Below are 20397 nucleotides of genomic sequence, written 5' to 3' on the forward strand. Positions count from 1 at the left end.
GCATAATGTGTATTTTCCTAGGAAATGTGGAGGATAGGCTAATGTGTATTTTCCTACGAAATGTGAAGGGTAGGAAGAATTCCTGCATAGAAATAGGATCCAATTCCTATAAACCAAATGACTCTAAAATAAAAAATTTCATATAGAAATCCTATCCTACAGAATTCCTACAAACCAAATAAGGCGTTCACTTATTTGTTAAGTACCACACACATAGTACATTACAAGTCGTTCCATTGCAGTCCTGATTAGTACGTACCAATAGTTGCGGTTAATAATGAGTGGATGTGACCAATAGTTGAGGTTAATAATGGCCGGTGTACCAATAGTTCCGTAGCAGCAGGGTGGGTGTGACCTGGTCTCGGTCAGCAAGTCTTCAAAGTTCAGTCTTGGATCATCCCATCCATCTGAAAGCCAAGGACCATGACCACCGTGCAGCAAGGTACAGACAGTATATTCATTCCAAGTCTCCATCTATTCTAGTCAGGGTTGCTAGCTGTGCAACAACCAGCCATGAATTCCTTACCACTAGTTGACTGCAAGAGATAACAACAACGCAAAGCTGCATCATGCATGGTCGAAATTATATTATCGATTATGTTATGCAGCAAAACCTCGGCCCTGATCGGGTGACCACATGCAACTAAACAAACAAGAAGATGCCAAGCAGCGCAAAATTTAAAAACGGAATGCTTCGGTTCCAATGTACCCTAACCTATGCTGACAGCGCAGTTATATACTGTAGTTAATTAACTAAACAGGGAGGCATCGCTCACCGGATATGCTTCCGACCCCGATTCCATTGTGCCCGCCCGCCATCTGAACAACATGTTCATTAACTACTCAGTTCAGCAACATCATTACTTGCTGCGGTTAAGGTTAGCAGCAGTTATGCAATCAGTTCAGGCCCAAGATCATTCCATTGCATTTCTGGTTAGCGGCAGATAATCAAGGTTAAAGCTGACCGGTCGGAAACGTTGACTATTTCAAAGTTTTGAGATCGCTGGATGGAATCATTTCAAAGTGACGTTGACCATGACCGGCCACAAAGATACCGTTGGCATATTCCAGCTGGCCAGCTGTGCAAGAACAAGCCTGCCAATGCCATGCATTCCCTGCCATTGATCGCTCTCTGTTGACTGAAGGAGATAGCAGGGCTACTGAAAGAGATGGCCCGTGGGTAGCAGGCCAGGAAGCTTCTCAGAAGCAGCTGTCGCCGATCTCAGGCCTCGCGTTGGAGGGATGATATCGATCTGTTCCGCCGAAATTCCTGAATGACATCTACGATGGACGTCGACTGAATTCCCCGGTTGGAGAACGACCCTGAGGCTCTGGGACCAACTTCTTGTTTGTTTCTGCACCGCATTCACAGCCATGTTGACCCCGGGGGGCTGAGAGAGCAAGAGAAAGCAGCCATTTGTTTGCTCCTCCTTGCTCTTATCTGCCCTGTCGCCTTGGCTGCCAACACCAGCAAACTCTAAGGCTTAGGGTAATGCACTTTTTCCCCTTTGTTTTTCTTTTCTCTTCTCTTAGGGGATTGCTTGCCGCTTTCTCCTTTTCCCTTCTCTTCTCTGCACTCTGAGAGGTTGCTAGCTGGTTCTTCTCTGGTGGTAGCTAACTATTTGGTGGTGGTTCCACATGGCCGTGGTCGGCAGAGCCCGTGCTTCTCTCCCTTCTTCGCCGTCATCGTCGCCATTGCCGGCCTTCTCCCCTTGGTCGCCGCAGCCCGAGGTGGTGGAGAGGATGTTCACGCGTGGAGGGAGCGGGCGGTCGTCATCGTCCAGTGCCAGCGGGGCCAACAGGAGCGCCAGCCTCAGAGAGATCGACGAGGAGGCTGCTATCTTGGGTGATGACGATGATGCCGGCGGAGGGAAGCTGTATGTCGCCGTCGGGAAGGACATCAAGGACGGCAGGTCCAACCTCGTCTGGGCAGCTCGGAACCTCCTCGCCGATGATCCAAAGCTTGTCCTGCTGCACGTCCACCAGCCTGCCGACAGAATCATGATAGGTAAAAGGGACCGGCTTTGCTTCAGCTTTATCTCATCTGCATCAACTTGACCATGGAGAATAAAGGATCGTGGCAAGTAGTCTGGTTTTCTTGTTATTTCTGTTGGCATTTCAGTCGTTTCAGAAGCATTTTGTGTATCTTTGGGGAAAAAACAAACCTTTTGATTTCCGTGTCCTTTTCCATCCCCTGTTCCACAAGAGAATCTGCTGAAATGACACAAACGAAATTAGCAGCAGGCAGAAGTAGTCTTCGGTTGTTTTCGTTTTCTGCAGTGACCGATGTTGCTGTCAGACAGTTTCAGAAAGCACTCCCCTGCTTTCAGTAGCCGTCGCAAATACTCGTTCAGTAACCTATGCTGATTCAACTCTAATGTTACCGGCACAGGATTATGCAAGGTTCCTGCAAGTCAAGTCGAAGAAAAGGAGCTCAAAGCATACAGAAAGATTGAGAAGGAGGAGATGAACACACTTTTAAACCAGTACCTCAATTTCTGCAGAGTTTCTCTCAAGGTCAGTTAACTAATCCAGGAAAGGCTACATGGATCACTTATGATTTCTCGTTATATGTCATCTGTAAAAAATAAAAAGTAACAAATTTACAGATGCAAGCTGAAACACTGGTGATCGAGAAGAACAGTCCTGCAAATGGGATTATCGAGCTCATTGATCAGAATCACATTACAAAGCTTGTTATGGGAACATCTTCCTTCTCAGTGTATGTACAGATGCAATACTCCAACTCTGTAACGAGGTTTTCTGAAAAACAAAATACACCGCAATTATTTCCAACTGCACTGTTTCCATGGAGCAAAGCACCATGAGTTATGTAATTAGATGCTCGACTCCTGTATATGTAAATTTCATATTTCCTTTTTATTGGTCCGTTGTTCTAACAAGTGGCGATAAGGAAGGCGGCAGAACCATTTAGTCAATGCTTCACTTAAAACTCCCAATAACAAATAACTACGGTTTAACTAATTATCATCTCTCCCTCTGTCTGAAGTCTAAAGTAGAAATAACCCAAGTTGTTCATGTTGATTATGAATCTTGCATGAACAGGAAGAGGAAAGTACCAAAATCAAAAGTTGCTGCCGGTGTGCATCTACAGGCCAAACCATATTGCCAGATCTTCTTTACTTGTAAAGAGACTCTTGGTTGCTCTAGGTATGAGTGTCATGCATCCCTAACTCAGCATAAAGCAAATACTACATAGACTTTGCAAATTTCAGCTCAAGCAACTACTCAAAATTATATCTAGCCTGTCAAGTAAAACGGTGTCATGTTTCTTATCATTTTTCAGGGAGGCCACTCAGCTTTGTACAAAAGTAGAGTCACCCCGAAGTAGCTGTGCAAGCACTATCTCAGATCAACCTGAGTTAACTCCAAGATCTGTATCACTGCCACCAGGGCATCCAGGTCTCTTAGGCCCCATAGGCCAACAACCCCTTCCACGACGGTCCAACTCAGTCAGTTATCCCTTGTCTGGATTGATAGCAGACAATGTAGAAAATACGCCAGCTGCAAGGCGGCAGTCAATTGATAATCTCTTAGTCTCTACAGATCAACAGCCCCTGCCAAGGCGGTCCAACTCAGTTAGTTATCCTTCGCCTGGATTGATAGCGGGCAGTGTAGAAATCATGTCAGCTGCAAGGCGACAGTCAATTGATATGACACCAACAGGTTCCTCTCCAAGTTCCAGCCAGCAAAGCACTGGTGGGTCCTCATTGGGTCTGAGGGATTTGGACAGTATGGATGGTTCACCAGTGCCTGTTTCAGTTGCAAGCTCTGAAGAACATCAGCACTCTATGGTAAGCCATATTGGACTGACCTGAGTTCTCTAAGCATAGCACACCTCTTTTTTTTTGGATTATAATAATTTTACGTCTGGAGGCCGGGGGAACTATCCCTCCATTATCTAAACAAGCAAACCTATTAATCAGAAATCAAGTACTATGTAATGTTAGAACTACGATTCAAGAGGCTCTGTAGAGGGAAATGGTTGACAATAAAGTGTCGTCATGGCTGTAGTAACTCTCAACCAATAGTGTCTGTTATGTTTGCCACTGGCACTATGGAAAAATTCCATTTTGTTAAACAAAATCTTACTGCTACTGCTCTATCATCTAAATTTGAGTTGACCAACCAAGGTCTTCTGTTTTGGTCTCAGTTATCATACTTACATAATGTTTTACAGGTGGAAATACATGAAACGTTTGAGCAACTGCACCTAGTACGCAATCAGCTAGAGCGCTCGAAGAAGGAAGCTTCCGAGGGCCGGCAGAAAGCTGAGAGGGATCTGTTTGAATCTTCTATGATGGTATTTTATTTGTTATTGACAGATAACTTTAGTTATCCATTGCTTAATCTACTGTATTTTACTAACCTTTCTTCTCTTAATACATGGAATTTATATTACATGTATCTCTCAAGTAAACGAACTGTTTTCTTGCAGTTCAAAGCACGGGAGAGTTCACTCCGCAAAGAAAAAAAGGAGGCAGAGGAAAGGCTAACAAGAGAGAAGATTGACCTTGAAAAGGAGCACCTCCATGTATGCAACGAGCTGCAGAAGGCAAATGAGGAAAGGGCAGAACTGGAGAGCAAGCTTCTCCAGACAAATGCCCTAATGGAAGAGCTCCGACAGATGCAAGCAGAGCTGGAGCGCGAGAAAGAGCATGCTGTTAAAGAAGCTGAAGAGATGCGCCAAACAATCGGTAACAGTGTATTTGGCCCTACTAGTGCTGTTACCCTAACAGAGTTCAGCTACACAGAGATAAAAGAAGCGACGGACAACTTTGATGACTCCAAAAAGATTGGCAGCGGTGGGTGTGGAACCGTCTACAAGGGATTTCTCCGTCATACTACCGTAGCCATAAAGAAATTCAACCGTGAAGGCACAACAGGAGATAAAGAGTTCAATGACGAGGTAATTTTCATCATTAAGAGTTAAGACGTGTTGTCAGATGAAAAGAAGTAAAACAGGTAAAACGGCGCATCTAAATATGTGATTTCTAATAAATTGCAGGTAGAAACACTTAGTAGGATGAGGCATCCAAACCTTGTCACTCTGATAGGGGTGTGCAGGGAGGCCAAAGCATTGGTCTTCGAATTCTTGTCGAACGGAAGCCTAGAGGACTGCCTGCAGGGCGAGCACCCAAGAGAGCCGCTCTCATGGCGAATGCGCATCAGAATCGCTGCCGACATCTGCACGGGACTTATCTTCCTCCACTCAAACAAACCAAAAGGCATTGCCCATGGCGATCTGAAGCCTGACAATGTCCTTCTTGACACTAGCTTCGTTTGCAAACTGGCAGACTTTGGAATCTCTCGTCCCTTGGATGTAACAAACACCACCATCACCCCTTACCACCGAACAAACCAAATTAAAGGCACAATGGGATACATGGATCCAGGATACATCGCCTCAGGGGAGATCACAGCTCAGTATGACGTCTACTCCTTTGGTGTAGTTCTGATGCGGTTGCTGACTGGCAAGAGCCCGCTAGGGCTTCCGAATGAGGTGGAGGCAGCCTTGAGCAATGACATGTTGCAAGACATAATTGATACTTCTGCAGGGGAATGGCCACCTGAGTACACTGAAGAGTTGGCAAGATTAGCACTGAGATGTTGCCGGTATGAACGAAAGCAGCGGCCTAATCTTGCAAATGAGGCCTGGGGTATCCTGCAAGCTATGATGAACTGTCCAGACGATAAATGCAAGCCACCAACGTATTTCATTTGTCCAATGACACAGGTTCGTTAACAATTACAAAAATGAAGCACTTGAATCATGCGATGCCAGCCACACCACCAACTATCTTATGTTTACGATTCAGTCGTTACAGTATTTAATATCAACTCTGATATAATGATGTTTTATTTGCTTTGAAGTAAGGTGGTCAGCATCATCACCTTTAGTTTGATAACCTCGAATCTTTGTAACATTTTCAGGAGATCATGAGGGATCCGCATATTGCTGCCGATGGATTCACATATGAAGGTGATGCCATCAAGGACTGGTTTCAAAGGGGGCATAAAATGTCCCCAATGACCTACCTCAGCTTCACACACCATGAGTTAATACCCAACACTGCCCTTCGTTTTGCAATTCAAGAATGGCAAATGCAACAGCAACCGTGATTTTTAACCTTCCATTTGATCTGTACAGTCGTGTTAGGAAGTGAAGCAAATGGTTTGCAAGTGTGCACAGTCTACTTTAGCAGTTAGCGCTTTCTCAATGTTTAGACCCACAACCGAGAAGTTACGTACATGTTTCGGTCACATGTGTTGGGATGAACTGACATGACATGGCATGTAACTCTCCAAGAGAGAGTGGGTATTCAGGTTCATTGAAAAATGTTGTATATGGGCATTTTAATTCCCTCTCAGGTATGCAGAGTTGGGAGTTAAAGACTTCAGATAAATCAGAGCACAGACAGTTTATAATAATGTGATCAATCATAAAGTAACTGTGCACGTTCGATTCTTACTGCAGATACTGGCATGAGTCCATAATTCCATGGTAGGCTGTCATTTTTCACGAGATAATAGGTACTCCCTCTGTAAACTAATCTAAACGCTCTTATATTAGTTTACAGAGGGAGTACATTATTATCTGTATGTACTACTCATGCCAGGTCGACGGAGAATGCGTAGGTAAAGTCATTTAGCTGCTCTTACTCATCTACCGTACAATTTAGCCCCAATCCACTAGCGCTAACTTCCAAAGTAAAGGCGCGTTGTTTTCATAGAAGGGAGGCGGAGAAAGCCAGCGTTGCCAAAACAAACAGCTTGCAACACAAGATCAATTCGGCGCTCCTCTAAGATACCTGGGCTGGGCATTCGAACAAACAGGTGGTGCGCAGCCAGAAGCTAACCACGAAACCAGAGGAGGGGAGCAGAGAAGATAACTTACAGAGGAGGGAAGTCGAGCAAAGCAGGGAGAACTTTACAAGTCAGCCAGTCCGTTGTCCATGAGAAAGGCAGGCACAGCACACCTAGCTCCTGCCATGCCATGGAAATTGCAGTGGCACTGTTGGGCAATTCCTTGCTCTGCACAAATAAATCGCCATCAGTCACATCATATTACATATAGCTTCTTCATTAGCTTTGTCACAAACAATACAATACCATACAACACAGATTAAACAAGGAGCAACAAGTCAAGCCGGCCTGGCCTGGCAGCAGGTGTGGCTGTGTACAGCTACTGGCCTACTACATACACTATGCACAATTAGCATGGAATGAGTCGGAGAAAGATGAGAGAATTACTAGTATAGTATGGTGTGGACGGAAGAAGCAAGTATAAAAATGCAGAGGAGCCAAGCGCAGGGGACAAGTCCAAAGCTGGCCTGGCTGAGGACGCCAAGAGAGAAACGATAGACCAGCTAACTATCTGCCATGGACATGGCTGCTGGCAACTCGCCGGAGCAGCCCTCCCCCGACTCCGGCGAGGAGATGAAGAAGGTGTACGTGGCGGTGGGGGCCGGGTCCGACTCCAAGGCGATGGTGCTGTGGGCGCTGCACAAGTTCCCCAAAGACTCCGCCGCAGCCTCCTTGGTCCTGCTCCATGTCTACCCCCGACCCAAGCTCATCCCCATCAGTACGTGCGTCTCTTTGCTTTTCCCCCTTTTTACAGTAATCACAACTACGATCTCTACCGTCAAAAACAAATGTTCCCTTTTGTGCAACAAAATCAACCAGGCCTCCAGTTCTTTCTGTAAATCGCAGTCACAACTCTGGCGACGGAAAATATTTGGCTAGCAAGTTTTCAATTGTCAACATGCAATTTACGGGGCGTAAAAATCAGTGCCATTAAGTTTGATGTAACAAAAATATCTACTTATGACAGCGATTTTGTATGACACAAGCTAGGCACATATTGATATGGTGATTATCAATCGAAGTCTTCTGTTAACAAATCAAAATACGCTCTATATAACTTCGCAACGGAGCGAGCAATGAACTATGGGTGCAAAAATTTATGTGTCCAATGCTGTTCACAGTGGGTGCCAGGATACCTGCTAGCCAGGTGCAGGAGCAGGAGCTGATTGCCTACAAGAAGATGGAGCTACAAACAATCAGTGACACTCTGGATCAACACCTGCTATTATGCGCACAGGAAAAGGTTCAAGCCTGCCATTGCCAGCTCCAAGAATGCCAAGAAAACTAGTTTATGCAGCCATCTTCAAACATGTCGACATTGACCCATGTATCTGCTGCACAGGTACAAGCTAAGAAGCTGGTGGTGGAATCAGAGGATGTAGCAGAGGGACTGGTGCAGCTCATCGCTGCGCGTCATGTCACTGCTCTTGTCATGGGGGCAGCAGCTGATAAGCATTACACAAAGTATGTATGCGTGCAGACTTCTGACTGATCCTTTTAGAACTTCTATGGATGATCACCATCTATAATTTGTTAAAAACTTCACGATTGTGAGCAAATGCCGTTTTTACCAAATGCAAAAGACTAATTCCTCGTTCACGAGTTCAGGAAGATGAGAGCTCTTAAGTCCAAGAAAGCGCAGGCCGTGGAACAGCGGGCTGATCCTTCCTGCAAAGTATGGTACATTTGCAAAGGAACACTCGTTTACCGTAGGTACGTTATGGTTGGTCGACTGCGGATGATCATCAGTTTTGTTTCATAGGATTGATTACATTGTAGCTGAACTCGAGCCTGCATTTGACATGTTTCCCTCCCTCCCTGCTTTCTCTACACTAGGAATGCTGTTCCCCTTGGCCATGAAGCAATGCCGGAAGGTATGCAAGAGTATGCTGCTCAACAGTTCTCCGTGGATAGATCGACTAGCTTGTCGGAGACTTGGTGTGTTTCAAGCACATGGCTACACAAACCCCACGCCAGACTGCAGATGGAAAGGACAAGCCCGTGCGGATCAGATGGTAATGAAAAGGTAAATGCAATCCATGATGATAATAGATGAACAGTACATAATGCTATTTTATCTAGCAAGCCACCAGTTTGTACTTTGGTGTTGAAATCTAATTTTTACTCCAACTTCTAGAACTCCATTGTGTCTTAACAGCAGTAGACTGAAGATGGTTAAACATTCAAGAAAATCTTGACTGAAGTTTTTACCTTGTCTAATCCAGGAAATTGTTAAAGAGTTTGACGAGGCCAACATAAAATTCCAGCATATGCTCAAGGAATTGGAGAGTGCAAGAAAACAAGCTTATGAAGAAAAATGTGGTCGTGAGAAAGCAGAACGGGATTTATTTGAGGCTTTCCAAAAAGTAAGTACTCCCTCCATTCCTAAATATAAGACATTTTAGAGATTGCATTATAAACTACATACGGATGTACATAGACATATCCTAGAGTGTAGATTCACTCATTTTGCTCCGTATGTAGCTTTCTAGTAAAATCTCTAAAAGGTCTTATATTTTGAAACAGAGGGAGTACTTAAGTTGCATTGTTCAGCCATATCGAGTATACTGATAGAAGGATAGGATAGGCCTGGTGCAGTGGCAAAGTACTCCCCACTTGTGCCAAGAGGTCCTGGGTTCAATACGGCCTCTCTGCATTGCACTGTGCAGGATAAGGCTTGCCTCGTATGATCCTTTCCCAGACCCCATCTGGTGTGGGAGCTTCTAGCACTGGCTGTCCTTATAGTGTATACTGATGTTCATCATTATTTCAATTTTATGTATATATATTTATTTGGAAAAGGCTCCTGCTACTGTGCTTGTGAAACACTTTCATAAACTTTACCATCAATAATAAATTTGTAAACAATTTTGGATCCATGGTTTCTGATAACTGCCACCTAAACTTTTTAACGAGTACTTTCTCACATTTAGCCTGTCTAACAGGCACGAGCCTCCGAGAATATGTACTTAGGAGAAGTGAAGCAAAAGAATGAAATAGAGGAAAAGTTGGCAACAGTAACGGAGGAAGTTGAGAGGCTCACGGAAACAACTGATGCACTTGATGCAAAGCTTCGAGAGGAATGCAAGAAAAGATCGGCCCTGGAGAAAAGAACGACCCATTCTGACCGTATCATCAAGGATTTGATGTTGCAGCTCAACAAGGCTGTAAGAGAGGTAGAGGCACTGCATGCAAAGAAGAGAGAGTCCAGTGCAACCGCGGAGGGGACAATGCACATCACCGAGTTGTCCAGCTCAGAGATTAAGGATGCAACCAACAACTTTGACCACTCATTGAAGGTTGGAGAAAGTGTTTATGGAAGCGTGTACAAGGGCTTTCTCCGGCACACAAATGTGGCCATAAAGAAGTTGAATCCTGAAAGCACACAGTCACAGTCGCAGTTCAATCAAGAGGTTAAATTCTTGTTTTAACTTAATTATTTGCTTTCTTTCATCTCAACTAAACTGCTATTTTGCTGGTTCAAATAAATTATTGTATTGCAGACAGTTAAGTTATTCATGATGCCTCCTTTGCAGATAGAGATACTCAGCAGGGTGCGGCATCCAAACCTGGTTACTCTTATTGGAGCTTGCAAGGATGCTCAAGCTCTTGTCTACGAATACATGCCGAATGGAAGCTTGGATGACCGCCTGGCTTGCAAGGACAATTCTAAACCTCTTAGTTGGCAGTTGCGCATCCGCATCATTTCCCATGTTTGCTCCGCACTCATCTTCCTCCATTCTAATAAACCCCATAGCATTGTCCACAGTGACCTGAAAGCATCTAACATTCTTCTAGATGGAAATAATGTAGCAAAGCTCAGTGGTTTTGGCGTGTGCCGAATGTTCACTGATGAGTTCAGGGACACAACCACTCTATATAGGCATACCCACCCAAAGGGATCTTTTGTGTATATTGATCCTGAATATGTTATGACTGGTGATCTAACACCGCTATCTGACGTATACTCTTTCGGAATCGTGCTCCTTCGCCTCTTGACTGGAAGACCAGGATTCGGGCTGTTGAAAGATGTGCAACAGGCTGTGGAAAAGGGTTGCTTGGAAGCAATATTGGATTCATCTGCTGGGGACTGGCCTGCTATGCAGGCTGAGCAATTGGCTCGGGTAGGTCTGAAATGCTGCGAGATCAGAAGAAAAAACCGTCCTGACCTGCAAAAGGGGGTTTGGACTGTACTTGAACCAATGTTGAAGCCTGCTTCCATTATGATGTGTTCCTTGTCATTCAAATCAGTATCAGAAGACCTTGGTGGTGTGCCGCCCTACTTCATCTGTCCAATACTACAGGTGAGTCATACATTTCGATTGGTGAATATCATTTTCTTCTGCTGTCTATTTTAATATCTTAAAGAATGGAGGGATATCTTTAAAATATACGAAGCATGTGTAATTAACCTTAAATTCCCCCTGAATTTTTGTTTCTTAGACAAGCTCAGTTGATTTCTTGCATAGAAAGCATTTGTCATTTCAGGTTGTTTCACCTTTGCATTTCTACGGTGCAGGATGTCATGAGGGAGCCTCTAATTGCTGCAGATGGCTTTACCTATGAAGCCGAAGCTATAAGGGAGTGGATTGACAGTGGCCACCATACATCACCCATGACAAATCTTGAGCTACTCCACGGTGATCTTTTGCCGAACCATGCCCTCCGTTCTGCAATCCAAGAATGGCTGCAGACAGATGCCCAATAATATGTTATTTTTACAATCATAGGACCTAAAAATGAACTAATACTATGTCCTTAACCCCTTTACGCACAATAATAGGCACATACCCTCCAACAGAATAAGTAAAGGCATACACATCGTTTTTGTTTTGCTTTTCAGCAAAATTTTGTATCAAAAATATAATATACTTGGAGCTCCATCAGCAGTGTACCAGTGTTTGTACATGGATCTGTATAGTCAAAACTGTGGTGATAATATTGTACATGGATGCTGCACTCTGTTTTTTCACTGTTTGATCAATAATCGTCGTTGTTGTGGTACTGGTGTCTGAATGCTGATCGAGACTAGAAAGTAGGGAAGCATATCTGAATGGAACTATCAATTCAGAATGTCGCTAATTACAAGCATTCATTTTACATATGTTTACATGTTCCATAAGTCTATAATTTGCATCCAACCTGTCTATTCTGAATGTCGGGAACAATCAACATTAAACTTCTGAGAAGGTAAATGACGTAGCCATGAGATACTAATAACTTCATCAGTACGCCTGCTTCTCTTGTGTCTTAAAAATACATCCTGATGGACAAAACCATCTTTCAAAGATGTGTTGTGTGCCCAAATTTGCCAAAGTTTCTTACCTATGCAGATCACTTAGCAAGTTATTCTCAACAAGATGTGTGGTGTGCACAAAGTTGCCAAAGTTTTCTTACCTATGCAGATACCTCAGCAAATTTGTCTCGACAAGCACTTCCCTCCAAATGAGTCAAATGGAGCCTCCAATGCATACATGCTGCAACCCCAATCTTCGCATATTCTAGGTATCATGCTGGTATATGCTGTTCAACACATTTTAATAAAGAACAGGAGATGTCTTGATGTGCATTAACATATTGACAGCTTGACAGCAAGAGTTATGTGAGAGTACCTCCTGGGAAAGAACAATACTACCAAGTGCCAAGTATCTAATTATATGATCTATCCTGGACAATTTTTTTCGAATCATGAAAGTAACCATCTGGTTGGAAATGCCGGCCAGTGAGATGGATGGCCTGTAATAATCGCCACCTAACGGACAACTTCATTGCTAAGCATCAAAAGTCAAGTCACGGAGGACATTCATGTTTAGAAACTACTTGAAAGTAGTAGAAACTTCGTGGAAATGCCAGGGTTCCCATCGCCATCAGGATTACGTGCATTGTAGATAGCTCACAGCTATACTTGCTAAAAAATGAGCGGAAGCTGATGAAGCTATCCTTATAGAAAAATACCAAACTAGAGAAGACAATAAGATGATTAATTAAGTTCTAAATAATCAATAACAAAATATAAAATGTATTGATATTATCTCCAGAACACCAAACATTCGTGTAACAAGTTTTATTTGCTTTTTAACCAACCAGTTGGTCTATCAACGTCTTTTGACGTATGCAGGAGACAATCTCCTGCCACCAAAATACAATAAAGTCATTATCAGCCTGGTTATCCTTTTTCGTAAACTGGAATGGCTTTTCGCAAAAAAGAAAATGTAAACTGGAATGGCTACTAGTTAACCAATGTTTCCTAAACTGAACAGAACTTTTTATTAATTGGGCAACGCTTGGGACCCGAAGTCAGATATTGAATTGATGATGCACTCACTGCTGCTAGATACAATCAGACAGTAACCAACTCCAAGGCCACTCTTTAAAAACACCACTACTCTCCCATTTGGGCCTTCTAAAATTGACACTACCTGGGAAAGACAGAGGCAGAACAAGGACTAGGACGACAATCATATCGATGCCACGGAGTTGATGAAAAGTGGCCCAGCATATTTAGGTACTTCCACAAAACTTTTAGAACATTTTCAGAGATCTTTACCTTTTGTAGTTTTATTAGGTCGTCTGTCTTCAGCTCCGCTGAACCAGATAGCAAAACCAGAATATAGATATGATGCCAATTCTTGATTTCTCAGGGTCTGTATAGGGAATAAGAAAGATGGATGAAGAAGAGGTTCATATCGCGACCGGGAAGAACTTCAGAAAGGAGAAAGCTAACATATTATGGGCTGCTGCAAATTTTCCAAGGGCCACCATAGTTCTTGTCCACGTTCATTGGCCATCCAAGTGGATGCCCTTCAGTAAGTTTTTTTCAGCCAAATATTTTTCATGCTTTGTAAAGCTCTAACAGTTAGATGCCCTTAAGTAAGTTTTTTTCAATATTAATAGGATAAAGTATAACCTTTTGTTTTATTAGCGGTATAAGTAATTGATTGTTTCTAATCAACAACTGCAGTGGGTGGAAAGCTGCTATACAAGTTTGCAGATGAAAAGGAGAAGGAGATGCATAGAGGTAGAGAAACGGAGGCAATGGTCAAGATGCTATTAAAATATAAAAGCCTATGTGATGATACAAGAGAGGTATCCTACGATTTCGGTTCAGCTTAAGATAAATAAGGTCACGGCAGTGCTTATTGAGTTCATCCGAAAAGCACTCTAGTCCTGTGATATTTGTTCACAACCATTGTTTTATCTGATGATGAAGTTAAGCAAACAAACCATGTGGAGAAAATATGTTTTCTAAGCGGGCTGGTACCCTTGCAGGTTAGAGCACATTACCTTACACATGATGACATCCTTGCTGGTGTTGTAAACCTGGTAAAGAAGCTCAAAATCAAGAGAATTGTCATCGGTTCAAGGTGAGATCTAATCCTAAGCAATTGCCTCTTTGTATATGTTATTCAATGTTACCTGTACACAGAAATGGACAGTACCTTAGCCCATAAAACTGCATAACAATAAACTAAATTATGCAGGAACATGTCAAAGAATGCGGTTCTTCGTAAATGCTCTCAGGTTTGGGTGGTGCTTAATGGCAAATATCTGTCCACTAGGTATAGTTTCTCCAAAGACCATAATTGCATCCAGTAACATCTGAATCATATCTAGTAATTTGTTGGATGAGATCGTTCCTTAAGTGCAGCAATGATCATCTGGAGCATACTGGAGGCACTGGATATGGAGGGAGCTCTGAATTGCTGGCATGTATACATGAGCTGAGCGAGGAATCTGATGGCTATGCAACACCACCAAGTGATTTTGTGAGCAGAATTATTAGCAAAGCATTACACACATGCAAACAACAACAATTTCAGTTTAGAAGTTTAAGACCATGGTTCAGACTATTGATCCGTGTACGTGGTGTATTCCAGTATGTATCATTTCAGGAAGAGGATATCGTGGATGAGGATGGGGTGATTCCATTGGATAGTGATGAACAATTGGAAAAGGTATAACTTACCTTTTTTAAGACAACTACCACAACATGTCCATTAAAATGCCTGCCTACTCTTTAAGTTTGACCACACAGAGAGAAATAAAATTACATTTGATTGAGTTTACTCCATGCTCAAGCATGTTTGACAATGATTTAGATTCACCACCGTTGCCTCAAAGGCATGTTGATTAACTATGTGTCAAAAAACAGGCGTTATTGATGACTTCTGAAAGTGCAGCTTGTGTTAATAAAATAAAGTGATTGCTCCATTCCAGTATGATGTGCAGGAAACTGAACAAGGCATTGAGGAAATAAATGCTTCTGAGGAAGTGGGCAAAATTTCTGATGATGAGATACGGAGTTCCAGAAATATGAATGAAGAGTCTGAAAAATTGATGGTAAATGTCGCACGATACTACCTTTGTCAATGCCTATTTTGTTTAGAACATGGCTAGATGAAGGTTCCAACTTATGATGATGATAATTTACTCAAAAGAAAAATAATAGTAACAAAGATAGGTTGGAGACATCACGAGTCAGGAAAAGGAAAATAGATAACAGAAATCATATGGAACACAGTGTATGTCACAGAACATTGGTACAGCATGAAACCCTTAACTACTTCAATACACCGCGTTTGGTTTTCTTCAGGAGGAAATGGACAAACTGCGAAGGAAATTGAAAGAGCTGCAGGACGAGAGGCATAATCATGAAGAAAGCATCTTGTCGCCAAGAAGAAAGAATGTATTTCTGAAGGAGCAAACATTACCCCAACAAAGATACCCAGAGCTGCAAATTCCAGAACATATTGTGCAGTACTCCATGTCGCACATTGGGAAAGCGACCAACAACTTCTACTCAAGAAACCTCATAGGGGAAGGAGGCTATGGCCTAGTGTACAAAGGAAAACTAGGTAGTATGCCAGTGGCTATCAAGCTGTTGAGACCCCATGGTAAACCCCATGGTAGACAAGGTTTTCCAGAGTATCAGCAGGAGGTAATATAATGAACTCTATCCCGCTCATGCTTTCAACTATCTGAGCATGCGCACAACATAGCCGAAAAATAATCACAAGAGGAAGCAAACACTCATTCCGTACAGAGTCGGATGCAAGTATTTCCATCTGAACTGTAGTATAATTTTGATAGGACCCTTATATTTCTGCCGTACTTTAAGAGAACTGTTTTTCATACATCTAATACCGATAATTACCCATCCTCCTTGCTTATCTCAAACAACTCCACAAAGTAGATAAGTAGACGGGCAGAGTAACAAGCTTGCATACCTTACTGCTTGGAGCAGAATCTTCTGAACTGCATTACATATAGTAACCGGAGGAAATGTCGATCATGTTTGGAATTCCCCAGGTTGTTGTGCTTAGCCGAATCCAACACCCACACATCGTGAAGCTGATCGGCGTGTGCCCAGAATCATGTGGCCTCGTCTACGAGCACCTCCCCAACGGCACACTCATGGACGGGCTCTCCAAGGGGCTTCCATGGAAGGACCGTATCAGGATCTTGGCCGAACAGCGTTCCGCGCTGGCGCACCTCCACTCGAGCCGGCCCCACGCCATCATCCACGCGGACCTGAAGCTGACAAACATCCTCCTCGACGCCGGGAATGGGAGTCGGCTAGGAGACTTCGGGACGGCGCGCATCGTGCAGATGAAGCCGCTGGAGGAGGACACCATCTGCCGGCGGACGAACCCGATGGGCACAATGGGGTATATGGACCCCGTATTCTTCACGACGGGCGAGCTCACCGCGGAGTCGGACGTGTACGCGTTCGGCGTGGTGATACTGCAGGTCCTCACGGGGCTGCTCGACCTAAACATCGTCGAGCAGGTGCAGGAAGCGATGAAGATGGACGCCGTGCACGGCCTGCTGGACGCGTCGGCCGGCAGCTGGCCGGAGGTGCAGGCAGAGCGGCTCATGCGGCTGGCGCTGAGGTGCTGCAACCTGGAGCGGAAGCGGCGGCCAGCCGTCACCTCCGACGCCGATTGGAGATCGCTGGACATCCTGCGGACCATGGCGACTGCAAGTAAATCCCGGAAATGGAGTCATGCAATTGCAAACTGAAGAACTACGTACGCCAGCAGCACCACAGTGCATCGGCGAGATGCCAACAGAACATAATGGGTTTGGTCTGTGAATCTAAACTGCCGTATGCGTTTGGTTTGTGATGATATAGAATTTCTCTTGTGAATGTACATTTAACTAGTTATTTTAGAACATAATGTGCGATAGGACAAAACAGTGCATCCCTCCCATTGCAACCTTTTTTCATCATGTCAATGGAGTGGTAAACAATAGATAAATGTGTACGGAAATTTCGGGAAGCGCAATCCAGGCATCTCAGGATCCAATGACCGCATGAAGCAATATGCATGTTGATGATCATTCAATGGGTTGAAACTTGAAAGGGGCTTTCGCCCCCAACACCACCACCACAAATACCATGTAAAATCAGCCGCTGCTGCGGGAGATGGAAGAGAGCTTGCAGATTGCAATGCGGTGCAGCTAAATCGCGAGGCAGCACAGGATCGATGGGATTTGCACGGCGCGGCTCCCGTCGAACACAGTTCATCAATTGAGAGAGAGGGGGTGGGGGGGGGGGGAGCGGGAGCGGGGCGATGAGTCGGTTGGCTCAGGAATGGGCATTACCTGCCTGCCCGCCTGGCATTACGCCGCCGACGCCTCTCCGGGATCCATCGCCGCCGACGACGACACCATAGGAGAAAGGGGAACGCAGCCGCGCGTTCCGACAACAGGACAGCCCACTGGGTCTTGACTCGGATGGGCTTGGCCGCCGTGTGTACTTTGGGCTTCAAGTAGCCTTATGGGCCCAGCCCTAAGAAAATGCCTGAGGGCATCACCAACGTTGCAAAATCACTGATTAGGAATACTTCTTTCAAAGATCACTCCCACCTTTCCTGGTTATGATAAATGAGGCACTGAATGCGTGTCAGTTATCGCAACCTGAGAGTTTTCTTTTTTTAGATTCATATTTTTAAAAGGTTTTATCTCCTAAACCGTGCGTCCAATTCTCGAACCATTTTCACCGTTGAATTTCTCGCATCGAGATCTTCAAAACTAGAATCAATGTTGATAGTTGATGAACTTTTTACAGAAAAAATCGGACCAAAAAAACCGTGCCTCTCGCTATAAAAAAAGGGTTTTTTTCCTTTCCGGGAGGCACGCCATGCCTCCCATGAAGGTAACTGTGCCTTTCACGAAAGCAAAATCGTGCCTCTCACGAAGAAAAAAAAACGTTTTTTTCCTTTCCGTGAGGCACGGGTGTGCCTCTCATAAAGTCAAAACTGTGCCGCTCGCGAAAGAAAAATCGTGGCTCTGGCGGTTGAGAACGCGCCAAGTGACGGTACGCGGGAGTGCTCGCTGAGAGGCTTCCGAAGGAGCTCTCGCTAACTAGTGACTCCCCAAAGTTGTCTTTTAAAACAGAAACAAAATCTCTAACCCGTAAATTTGCTTCCGCATCCATTCCAATAAACAGGGAAATAGTCTACGGGGTCGATCATACAATGACCCTCATGCATTTGAAGCTGCATTTAAACAGACTGAATGAAATTCATGCAAACCCGATGAATTGTTGCTAGAAAAACTACAAAGATCTCGGATCACCAATCCACAATTCGATGCCTAGCGATCACAATATGAGACCGATCATTGAACTTGAAACTAGTGGCAAACTGGGCCAGGTACCCAGGTAGGAAGATCCATCCCCCGTACCCACTGTGTCGCCTCGTGCGAGGCGACCGGAGCGGCCCCTTCTTCTTGGCGCAGCCAAACCTCCCCACCCTCCCTCCCTCTCGACACTGCCGTCGGCAGGCGCGGTCAGGCGCTTACCCGTGCAGGGCCATGAGGCCAGCGATGATGCCCCTTCCTTTTCCTGTCACGGTTCCCGACTCGAGTGGCGTGTTTCGATGGCGGTGGACCTCGGCGGGCGGTGCCCTGATGCAGGGGCGGCGACGCGACCCCTTGGCGAGGTAACGGCTGGCGGCGGGGCTTGGCTGGCGGCGACATGCTAGCCTAGATCTGGGCCTTTAGGGCCTATATCTGGGTCGGGGTGGGCCGGTTCGGTCTACGACGGGCCATCTCCAGCGGGTCTGGCATGCTACGGGCGATGGGAGCGACGGCTATTGTGTTGTGTCTGCTGCAGCACGGCGGCGGGGGCTTAACAGGCCCGATCTGGACCCGACTGGGGCAGTTGGTTCGGCATGCCCTGCTGTGTCCGGTGTGCTACCGTTTGAGCCGGTGGAGGTTGTCCCCTCCCACGTGGATGTGGTACCATCCGTCCCTGTCTATTTATGTCTCAGTCCATCCGGCCTCGCTGCGTTTGTTGTGGTGAGACGACGGTGGTGCCCTCGTGGTTGTGGTGGCGCATGTTGGTGGATGGTTGACATGATGGAGCTCAGGATTGGTCATGCACGGTGAGTGCGAGGGGTCGGGAGAAATCTCTGTTGGATCTAGCCGACACCGGTGTGGTGACGCCTGCGGGCGCCGCCACCCTTCCTGAAGGGCGTCAGATGTACCTCTCCCCCACTCCCCTTCGTGTGTCGGTGAAATCCTAGGACTTGTCCGGACGACAGCGTCGTCGCCGTTGCAGTCCTTCTTAAAGGTGTTGCTTGGCACGCAGCAATTCGATGGCATTGGAGTGTGTTGGAATTCTTCGGCGGACGCAATAGTTACGAGGCAGTACAATTTTCGTTGACTCAGTGTTGCTCGTATTTTTTCTTGCTTTTTAACATAATTATGCTATCTGTCCCAACATATATATTCAGTATTGTAAATATTTATATATTTTACTAGAATGTTGGTTAAACATAAACAATAGTTGACCTTTTAAAAAACTAATACACCTTATATTTAAATATGAAGGGAGTAATATAAAGTGGAAAGAAACCGTTTTTCGTGAATATGGGACCTATCATCGTTATCGCTGAAAACACAAGTTTCAGCGAAGTAATTCTTCCGAGCATGTCGTCTTTGGGACCGCGAGAAGGTTATACAACATTTCATCGCTACGGATGTCGAGTCAGTTCTCTTGATTCCTTGGTGAACAAGACGAATGGATGACTTTTGGTCATGGAACTTGAGAAGAATGGTTTGTTTGCACTCAGCTTATCGTATGCCTATACAAAGTTTCGGCGTGAATCCTGGCTAGAAAAACACTTGGAGCTTCTTCTTCTTCTTCTTTTCTTTTTTTGAGGGAAAGAAGAACACTTGGAGCTTGACTCTGATCATAATAAGAAAAGTTGGACTGAGATGTGTGACTGTGTTATGGCCCAGGGGTGCTTCACCATATAAGCTGCCCGCCTGGTGGGTCTGCCCGGATACTCCCCCACAGCCTACCCCATTTAGAAGGGGAGCTTCTAATCGACGCTCTAAGCTTAGTTAGGATAACTGGAAAACAACTAGTTAACGAACGCTTTTTCAAAAGCCTTTCAGCAAGCACTTTCACGTGTTGCCATTTGATCCGTTCTCAGCCACCAACACATGTCGTGTTCTGAGCATTTTCTTCGGATTTTATTTTTTTATTTTTTAACA

At 44.8% G+C, this 20397-nt stretch overlaps 3 protein-coding genes and 1 long non-coding RNA gene across 6 annotated transcripts; 3 read left to right on the forward strand and 1 right to left on the reverse strand.

The window, feature by feature from the left end:
• Window positions 1-528: 528 nt before the first annotated feature.
• On the forward strand, window positions 529-6469 carry LOC123399840 (U-box domain-containing protein 33-like). 2 transcript variants are annotated; one of them, XM_045094222.1, is made up of 10 exons: window positions 529-1489; window positions 1656-2008; window positions 2393-2517; window positions 2610-2722; window positions 3067-3171; window positions 3308-3815; window positions 4202-4324; window positions 4460-4930; window positions 5030-5758; window positions 5956-6469. In XM_045094222.1, exons 2-10 carry the CDS (start codon window positions 1744-1746, stop codon window positions 6142-6144), a joined length of 2628 nt encoding a protein of 875 aa, XP_044950157.1. In that variant the 5' UTR covers window positions 529-1489; window positions 1656-1743; the 3' UTR covers window positions 6145-6469. The 2 variants fall into 2 exon arrangements, with proteins under 2 accessions (XP_044950157.1, XP_044950156.1); XM_045094221.1 differs by having other exon boundaries at window positions 529-2008.
• On the reverse strand, window positions 1899-2567 carry LOC123399843. Its single transcript, XR_006610440.1, has 3 exons — window positions 2491-2567; window positions 2166-2407; window positions 1899-1987 (listed from the first exon to the last, which is right to left on the reverse strand). It is a non-coding gene; the product is annotated as an uncharacterized LOC123399843 (long non-coding RNA).
• A 753-nt stretch (window positions 6470-7222) lies between the features above and the next one.
• On the forward strand, window positions 7223-11860 carry LOC123399841 (U-box domain-containing protein 33-like). The gene is made up of 9 exons (XM_045094223.1): window positions 7223-7606; window positions 8010-8131; window positions 8231-8352; window positions 8497-8601; window positions 8725-8914; window positions 9114-9254; window positions 9834-10301; window positions 10425-11192; window positions 11408-11860. Exons 1-9 carry the CDS (start codon window positions 7405-7407, stop codon window positions 11594-11596), a joined length of 2307 nt encoding a protein of 768 aa, XP_044950158.1. The 5' UTR covers window positions 7223-7404; the 3' UTR covers window positions 11597-11860.
• A 1066-nt stretch (window positions 11861-12926) lies between these two features.
• On the forward strand, window positions 12927-17033 carry LOC123399842 (U-box domain-containing protein 33-like). 2 transcript variants are annotated; one of them, XM_045094224.1, is made up of 10 exons: window positions 12927-13393; window positions 13530-13694; window positions 13850-13974; window positions 14158-14252; window positions 14370-14447; window positions 14537-14654; window positions 14766-14843; window positions 15106-15228; window positions 15482-15826; window positions 16198-17033. In XM_045094224.1, exons 2-10 carry the CDS (start codon window positions 13553-13555, stop codon window positions 16909-16911), a joined length of 1818 nt encoding a protein of 605 aa, XP_044950159.1. In that variant the 5' UTR covers window positions 12927-13393; window positions 13530-13552; the 3' UTR covers window positions 16912-17033. The 2 variants fall into 2 exon arrangements, with proteins under 2 accessions (XP_044950159.1, XP_044950160.1); XM_045094225.1 differs by having other exon boundaries at window positions 15118-15228.
• The last annotated feature ends 3364 nt before the right edge of the window (window positions 17034-20397 follow it).

This window comes from Hordeum vulgare, chromosome 5H, assembly GCF_904849725.1.
Source record: "Hordeum vulgare subsp. vulgare chromosome 5H, MorexV3_pseudomolecules_assembly, whole genome shotgun sequence".
NCBI lineage: Eukaryota > Viridiplantae > Streptophyta > Magnoliopsida > Poales > Poaceae > Hordeum > Hordeum vulgare.

Coding starts and splice junctions, on each gene's coding strand:
- LOC123399842 (XM_045094224.1), top strand. CDS start 13,553: ATGGATGAAGAAGAGGTTCATATCGCGACCGGGAAGAACTTCAGAAAG. Junction 14,448..14,536: donor GGCAAATATCTGTCCACTAG/GTATAGTTTCTC, acceptor CCTTAAGTGCAG/CAATGATCATCTGGAGCATA. Junction 15,827..16,197: donor TTCCAGAGTATCAGCAGGAG/GTAATATAATGA, acceptor GGAATTCCCCAG/GTTGTTGTGCTTAGCCGAAT.
- LOC123399840 (XM_045094221.1), top strand. CDS start 1,639: ATGGCCGTGGTCGGCAGAGCCCGTGCTTCTCTCCCTTCTTCGCCGTCA. Junction 2,518..2,609: donor TCTGCAGAGTTTCTCTCAAG/GTCAGTTAACTA, acceptor ACAAATTTACAG/ATGCAAGCTGAAACACTGGT. Junction 3,172..3,307: donor GAGACTCTTGGTTGCTCTAG/GTATGAGTGTCA, acceptor ATCATTTTTCAG/GGAGGCCACTCAGCTTTGTA.
- LOC123399841 (XM_045094223.1), top strand. CDS start 7,405: ATGGACATGGCTGCTGGCAACTCGCCGGAGCAGCCCTCCCCCGACTCC. Junction 10,302..10,424: donor AGTCGCAGTTCAATCAAGAG/GTTAAATTCTTG, acceptor CCTCCTTTGCAG/ATAGAGATACTCAGCAGGGT. Junction 11,193..11,407: donor TCATCTGTCCAATACTACAG/GTGAGTCATACA, acceptor TCTACGGTGCAG/GATGTCATGAGGGAGCCTCT.